General features: G+C 28.5%; 1 protein-coding gene across 2 annotated transcripts; it reads right to left on the bottom strand.

Annotated features, from left to right (window-relative positions):
• Window positions 1–1,091: 1,091 nt before the first annotated feature.
• LOC100198679 (uncharacterized) lies at window positions 1,092–6,242 on the bottom strand. Of its 2 annotated transcripts, none has more exons than XM_065792886.1 (3): window positions 5,722–6,242; window positions 4,712–5,460; window positions 1,092–2,555 (listed from the first exon to the last, which is right to left on the bottom strand). In XM_065792886.1, exons 1-3 carry the CDS (start codon window positions 5,923–5,925, stop codon window positions 1,178–1,180), a joined length of 2,331 nt encoding a protein of 776 aa, XP_065648958.1. In that variant the 5' UTR covers window positions 5,926–6,242; the 3' UTR covers window positions 1,092–1,177. The 2 variants fall into 2 exon arrangements, with proteins under 2 accessions (XP_065648958.1, XP_065648959.1); XM_065792887.1 differs by having other exon boundaries at window positions 5,728–6,117.
• Between the last annotated feature and the right edge of the window lie 2,309 nt (window positions 6,243–8,551).

An 8,551-nucleotide genomic window follows, 5' to 3' on the forward strand; every position in this document is an offset into this window, starting at 1 on the left:
AATATGGTCTGAGTTTAGTACTTTTGACCAATGTCATTTAGGTCGGGAATAACTTAACAGTGTTGATAAGAACTTGGTTAAGGTACAGTAAAAATATGGAGAAAAAGTGCATATTAGTTCTGGAGAAAAAAAGTTCCAACTGTCACTAAGGCCGTTGCTAAGGAACTTTTGGATGTTTACCCCTTTTTAAGGAACAAAATTAGGGCAAACTTATAAATTTTTCTTCCATTGTTATATATTTCATTGTTTATAAAGGTTAAAATTTCCAATTAATAGAAAGAAATTTTTTTTTTAGACTTTTAATAGTGGGTAGCCACCTTAAGATGTAAAAATATAAAAATATTATTGTCCCATTTTATTGTCCATATGGCTATCATTGCCATATAGATTTTAGAAATTTTTAGAACATTAATGTTCTCAATTTTTTCCTTATCATGGCTAATCATTTTGAGAATGTATTTAAAAAAAAAATTTGGGCAAAATGTTGACTAAAACTTGTCATTTTATTACCTCAGTTTAATTGAAATATAGCAGGCTTCAATATAACAGACAAAATATAAATTCTAGAACATAAAATTTATGGTAAAAAAAAACACTTGATTTTAGGCGCAAAACAATTCCATGAAAAAAAAGCCATGTAAAAATGTGATAACACTTCATACTACAGTGATAACACTTCATACTACAATGATAACACTTTATACTACTGTGATAACACTTCATACTACTGTGATAACACTTCATACTACTGTTATAACACTTCATAGTACTGTGATAACACTTCATAGTACTGTGATAACACTTCATACTACTGTGATAACACTTCATACTACCGTAATAAAACTTCATACTACCGTGATAACACTTCATAGTTTTTGTCGATTATTAAAACAATAATCACACCTTTTGTTTCGCATATATTGAACAAAATTTTATACTTTTAATTATAAAACTAAATATTGTTGTCAAGGTAACATGGATAAATAATAATCAATCCACTTTACCGCATTTTCAAACTTTGCGCAATACATAATATTTTCCTGAACTATAAAAAATTAAAGTAAGTTTTTCAGATAAAAACTTAAAACAAGTTTAAGGTATAATTTTATGATTATTTTAAATATTAAAGTATTCACATAGAAAAAAGTGACAAAAAATGTTGACATCATCTGATACTCTACGTATTTAAACATTCTTTCATAATCGGTATTGCATCATCAATATTCTTTATTTCTGGGTAAGTCCTTAAAACCCATAAAATTTTATCATATTGATCTGGAAATAGTTCTCGAAGCTGTTCTACAAGTTCAATTTTCAATGAACCCGGTGCATGACGAGTCTCCTCCTGCGTTTCTGGAAGTGTCGGTGTATTGCGATAATAGTTTTTTATAGGATAAAAGTTCCCATGATTATATTGTCTCTGGTATAATCCCATACCCCATTGTTGCATTGGGCTAAAATCATCAGATGATAGACGGCTGTTACTTCCATATTCACCGGAAAGTGGCCTACTTTCACTGCTATAACTATACTCTCCAGAAGATGGTCTGCTGCTAAAATCTGACGATAAAGGCCTACCTACGTAATCACAGTTAGTTTGTATGTTAGAATTAGTTTTATTACTTCCTAATTCACCAGATCTGCAATGCGGCGGTACAAGTAAATATTGAGGGGTAAAGTGATCACCACTAAACTTTTGTTTATGAGAATGTTCCATTGAAAAACTAATTTCATTATTTATATTGTATATAGCATTAATATTTTGCGAGATATTAATATTTCCTTGAAAAGGTGGTCCACTTATAGGACGTGAAAAGTCGTTATTTTGGACGTAAATAAACCTATGCAAAGAATGAGGAGGAGATACGTATAACTGTTCAAGGTTAGGTAAGCTTATTGGTCTTTGTTTGCCGTCAAGTGCTGCTGAAAAACTTTGTCCAGGATCAGAACGAGGTCGTGATCCACTATTAGTTTCTTGCGGCTGATTGGGTAGTGGTGGTAAAGGTTTTTTCATAAATGAACCTGTAAACCGACGTTCAGGGTGATAGAACTTGCATTTTGGTCCAAATGTACACTTCTTTCCGTATGGACAAAATTGTATTCCTTTTTTTTCAACACTTTTTTTCAAAAATTCGTTTAACGTTGGCCCATGTCGACCAAGAGGATCATCAGGTGGCATAAAAATATCGCCAGCAAAGGTGTACATTAAAAGACGTTTATTAATAAAATCTTTCCATTCGTGCATATCTCTTTGTATATCTCTAAAATGATCATTAGAGACAATTATACCATCAGTCTCAACGGCTAATCGAACAATATATCTATCATCGTAGCATTGAATAAGCTTTCCACCTACACGTCTTGATGGAGTAAAACTCAAAACTCCATCATCGCTCAACTTCGTTAAAATTTCTTGATCAATTATAGGTGTATTTTGTTTTGAGGATTCATTTCTCCAGTTCGGTACAAAAACAGTTACTGCATGGCCTCGTTTTTGAAACCAGTTTACGACAATAGCAATGCCTCGACATGAGAAGACTTGATTGTTGCCATGACTATAAATTAAAAATAATAAAACCCATATAAAAGATTTACTAAAACCAATAGAAAGTAAAGGAAGATAAAAGTTGACGCTGGTTTTGTAACTCATTAAAGAATATGATTGTTTGCATCGGAATGAAAAGAATTTTAAAACTTTGTTAAAGTTATTATAAAAGTATAATTTTTTTAATATTCGAAGAAAAGAAAGTTTCTGTTGGAATTTGTCAAGGATTAGTTATAAACAAAAGACGATTGGTTAACCTTGATTGTTTTATTTATGAGTATATTTTTTATTTAGCTCAAAAAACCTTTTAATTCATCTCTTTCTGGCAACCCTAGTTGATAAATTGTTTTCATTGCCCTAAAATTATTTTAATAGCAAAAGTATAAACGCACATAAAATTTATCTTTCTACCGTGTCCAAGCACAAGTTTACTTTAGCACTCCAGCACCAGTGCCTTGATTTTACCAAAAATAACAGTTTAAATTTAATTTTCATGCAAACGGTTTCTTTATTATGATTTGTCATGTTTTTATTTATTACATATATATATAAAATATTTTAAAAAGTTAAAAACATAAGTAAAAAGTAACACTTATTACTATTAAACATTATATTATTACTAAAATTTGTTTATTTGTTAAAAAAAACTACTGTTTTAGAAAAACAATTTTCTATTTTTATGCTCGTTTTTTTCTTCGACATTTTAAATGAAAAATTTATTTTTATTTTCTCTATATATATAACGCTAAAATATGTTTTAAACGCTAAAATAAACATTAAACAATGATGACGTTTTGTAAACATACATAATAGCATTTTTAAAGTTTCAACACAAATTGTTTTTTTATAATACAAGATATATATGTAATAGAAAAAAATTATTTTTTGTTACAAAGTCTGTTATACAATTTTCAGTATAACAGACTTTGTAACAAAAAATTGTAAAACAATTTTGGGATACATAACATCTTACTAACGTATTTTTTACCACAAAACATATTATTTTGAAATAAAAAACATGTTACTTTTTGATACAAAATATGTTCTTATGTGAAAAAAACCATGTTATAAGGTTATACAAAACATTTTATTATCCTATACTAAAATGTTATTATGTGATTCAAAACACTTTTTGTGATGCGCTATAGTTATTTTGCTTGGTAGATTTGTTTGTGACATACGAAATAAAGTATGATATGTAACTCTCAACATATTTACATTTCACAAAAGCAAATGAACCAAACAATATCACATGTAATAAAACAAGTCATGTATATCTTACAAAATCACAAGTATTCCCTTAAACCACACATATCATATAAAATACCATATTTATTACTTAAGTAACTGTATGAAACTGCATATTTTATTAGTTATTGCATTAATCACAATAAACTTTAGCAAACTATCATATAATACATATTTAATGATATCCAACTAAAAACATGCATGTGCTTTTTATTACGTTATTATGATCATGTTATGAGCAGTACTACTATTATCAAGGGATACAAAGATATCTCTCAAAGAAATTATTAAGGGTTACTAAGAGACCTATCAGAGACATTATTAAGGGATACTAAGGGATCTCTCAGAGAAATTAAGAGCCAACCTTCTTAGCAATAATTTTTTTTTATTTCAAATGCAAATCTTTCTGCAAGCTTTTATTTCCAAAAGAAAGTAACCTGGGAATAAAAAGAATCAGAATTTCGTAAAGACCCTGTGTACCAAAAAAAACTACTTTTGCACATTATTTATGTACAGTACCTGTAAAATCAGGAAGGCAATGGTGCACAGTTTGTAACCAAAACTGTAGCTGCAGCAATAAATAAACTTTTTTCTTACAGCATAAAGTAACTGGTTTTAATTTTCTGTTGTTGGTTATTTCTAAATATAAGAACTACAAATCAATTAACCAGTCAAAATCAAAAACTGTGTGTTAAACCTTCAATAAATTAAATTTTCATGCTCTTTTTTTAACCACTAATTTTTTAATTTAGGTAAAGTCTAGCCCAAACTTTTTAAGGTACAAAGAAAGTAAACTTTACTAAATATAGGTTCGATGAGGATATAGAGATATAGATTTAAAATGAAACGAAGAACTTGATTCACCTTATTTGAACGGCATAAAAGAACATGTTTTAAAAACTGTTTTTAAAAATTTACCTCATTGCAACATTTGATCCATCAACTACCACGTGACGCAAAAATGCAGTTCCTGTATTTGATGGGGTTGTTACAGATTCATAAAAAGTTGACAAATCAGATGAATTTTCAAAAGATATTCCGTCTCTTTGTGAATTTGCAGCTTTTATTAGTTCATGTAGTAATTCATTTTGATCTACGGTATCTGGTCCTAGCTTTTTCATAGCTGATTTTACTTGGCTATCACTGTAGCCAAGTTTTCTTGCGTATTCCATTAGATCACTATCAATAATATCGTTGAAGCCTTTTTCTGAAAGACTTCGATTTAATTCTTCTCTATCAAGCAGTGAATCTCTACTTAGACTTATATCGTCACTTAAATCTTCGTCAACAGTCAAAATACTGGATCGAGTTCCGTAAGATATATCAGAATTTTCGTCGTGAAAACAATCCAAGCCGCTATTACATTTTATATATATTCCACTATCTCTTCCAATAGACGATGCTGTATCATCTGTATCAGTTTCAGAAATTTTTTCGTCAATAAACTTTTTTACAATTTCTTCAACAAAACACGAAGCTTTTGTTACGCTTGATATTGAGCCAGATATTTCAACTTCTTCCAAAGAGTTAAATGCAATATTTGCAGTCGTTTCTTTCTCAAGATTTGATAACTTTTCTCCGTTTGTACCACACAGTAAATAATAAACTGGAGGAGGGAAACTTATTCTCACAACTTCTTCCGGTGATGACAAGCCCTTCACGTACTCCTTAAGAAGAAGTAAAAGCTTGTAAAATATTTTTTTAAAGTAAAAACAAAACAACATATATTAATGGCTAGAAAAAAAAAACATATTAAAATGATCCGTATATGTCACTGTGGATAAATGTACACTCGCTGGTCGGCGGTCTTATAAACAAAAATTCAATGTAAATAACTTTGAAATGCAAACAAAAAACATAGGTTTCACGGATTTAGAAAACAATCGTGAAAATAATTGTCATAAAACAAGTGTTTTTTAATAACAAACCCTTGCTTTAACAACGTTTTCATATTCTTGGCCTTGTATTTCCAACCATACTCCAGCCATATACATAAATTGCTTGCCTTTCGCTGATGTGAATTTAAGTTCGACAAAAAACAGTTTTTTGACATGTTCAGCAAAAAGTTTTACTCTGTCAATACTCGAATCTTTTATAAATACATCTAATGTCGACAGTTTATTTTTATCCATGTTCTGAATGATTTTCTTTATTTACACTGTTATCGTGTTCGTGTTTATGAAAGACATTCTTAGCGCTAATAACTACATCACTCGGTTTTCATGTCAACTCATTCAAAGTTTTTTGTCATCACACCCGTTGTGAATAGTGCATTCAAAATGTTGTAAAATAAGGACCAGATACTTTTTCGAATCAATATCAACAAGATATAGTTCAGCTCAAAATTATTTTACACACAAAGAATTTTGTTTGATCTTAATTAGGATTACAAATAGTCTTTCATTAAAAATTTGTCAGATTGATCAAAAATAGCTAAAACGAGAGATATGAAATATCTATTGGCAAGATAGCAAGATGGCAAGATAGGAAATATCTATTGGCAAAAGAAGTCTTAATATTTTCTTTGTTTTTAAATATATGTTTGTTTTTGAGCGATTTATATTTTAGAGAATTACTAAAATTATCGGAAGTAACTTATACAAGTTATAATCGATTACTATGACGCTTTTTTCCGCAGTCAAACCTTTATTTAAACATTAATTTTAATGTTTAAACATTAATTTTAATGCTTAAACATTAATTTTAATGATTTCTTTTAGTGTTTTTATAGCTATTATTATTATTATTATTATTATTATTATTATTATTATTATTATTATTATTACTACTAGTATTATTATCATTTATTTTATTGTTGTTATTGCTATTGTTGTTATTGCTGTTGTTGTTATTATTTTGATTATTATTATTGTTATTATTGTGATTGTTGTTATTATTATTGTTATTATTATTATTATTATTGTTGGTATTGTTATTATTGTTATTATTATTATTGTTATTATATAATATTTCTCTTTAGTTCATTTAGTATTAGAAGTTTTTGTTTTCTTTTTTAATTTATTAAGTTTATTAGATTTTTTTTTCTTTTGTCTTTAAACAGGATTAATTTGTCGTAAAATGTCGCGTATATTTGAAATCGTTTTTTTAATCTTTTATAATTAAATATTCATACCAATGCGTACTACTACAATGTATTTGAAACAAAACTTTTTCAAAGACAAAAAATACTTTTCAATAATACTTTCTTAATCGATTAGTTGCGTTACAAACCATTTTTTGATTTCCATATTATATCCAACGTTATGAATGAAATTTGGTATTATTTCATTTGAAAGAATCATCAAACCAGGGGCAAATAAAGTATTTATTTAAGAAAGAGAGGTTTTGTTTTTCTTTAGGGGGTTTTGCATTCCTCCTCCTCCTTAAAAAAAAAATACAGTTGTAAGACCTCTTTATATATTATGTTGTGTTTTAAAGTTTATTTAGTATCGCCCCTAGTTACAATTCAAAACGTTTCATGTCCAATATAATCCTCTTAAGTGGTTCCTTTTTTTTCTTTCAGGGAAAACTTGCAACATGCTAAAGCGACATGGCTTTTCTCCAATGTATTAACCTTTTATGTCCAAGTTGTGACTGGATTAAGTCTTAATATAACTTAACCAACACTAAACTATATGAAAATAACATAATTCAGGATTGAAAAACTTTTGACATTATTGTGTTAGCATTTATCGAGTTTCTCGAAATTAAATGTGGTTTTAGCGCTTTGAATACTTTCCCCTCAATAATGAAATAAAAAATTGTTTAACAAAAGAACCATCCCACAAACTCTGAAAAGTTATTAGAGATTCTTACAAGGAAATAGCAGAGTGCAGAATGAGAACTACTGTTGAAGCTACACATATTGACGGTGTTGATATTAAACTATGCATTCGTATTTTATAAACTTGTTTAAGTACCCCGAATTACATTTATATGCAAAGTTTTCTATAATTTAATTAACATCAATTGAAAGAAGGTGGCTGTGTTTATTGAAAGAAGTGTGGTTGTGTTAATTGAAAGAAGTGTGGCTGTGTTAATTGAAAGAAGTGTGGCTGTGTTTCACTGAATAGTGACAGCTATTATAAGTCAAAACTATGTAGAACTTATTTAGAACTTATAGAAAATGTAGCATATAAATGTAATTCGGAGTACTTAAATATGTTTACAAAAAAGCGACTTTATTTATCAAATCACTGCGAAATAGAATTGCTATACTGTCTATGGGTGTACCTATCATCAGACAACTCATCAGATAAACTTCAGCCCATCATATACTTCAACCAAACATATACTTTAAACCTATCATTTATTTCTACCCATTCACGAAAAAGTATAAACAGAGGAGGAATAAATGTTCAGATACAATAATTAACTTTAAGTTTATTGAAGCTTGTTAAATTGGATAGTGTGCAAGCCAAGTAGACTTAATATTTAAAGTAAAATATTGAGTTTTTAATGAATAACTTTTTTATTTTTCACACCATTGCAATGAGATGTAGATTTTTTGTCTAATTTAATCAAATCTTGACTCCGTCTTTTATCCTATAGGGTTTGATATTAAACACTGGAACAGATTCAATCGTAAAAAAACTAGGTCAAATTTTGTAAGTTAGCTCACTTGACTTACACACTAGGGTGGGCCGTTTTATGTTTTTTTCCAGTTTTTACTTCTAATAGCAAAAAATGTTCCATTTTTATATTAGGAGTACTTTTTAAAAAATGCAGTTATGTATAAAATTGGATTAAAGCTTAGAT

Source organism: Hydra vulgaris, chromosome 03 (genome assembly GCF_038396675.1).
Source record: "Hydra vulgaris chromosome 03, alternate assembly HydraT2T_AEP".
In the NCBI taxonomy this organism is placed as follows: Eukaryota; Metazoa; Cnidaria; class Hydrozoa; order Anthoathecata; family Hydridae; genus Hydra; species Hydra vulgaris.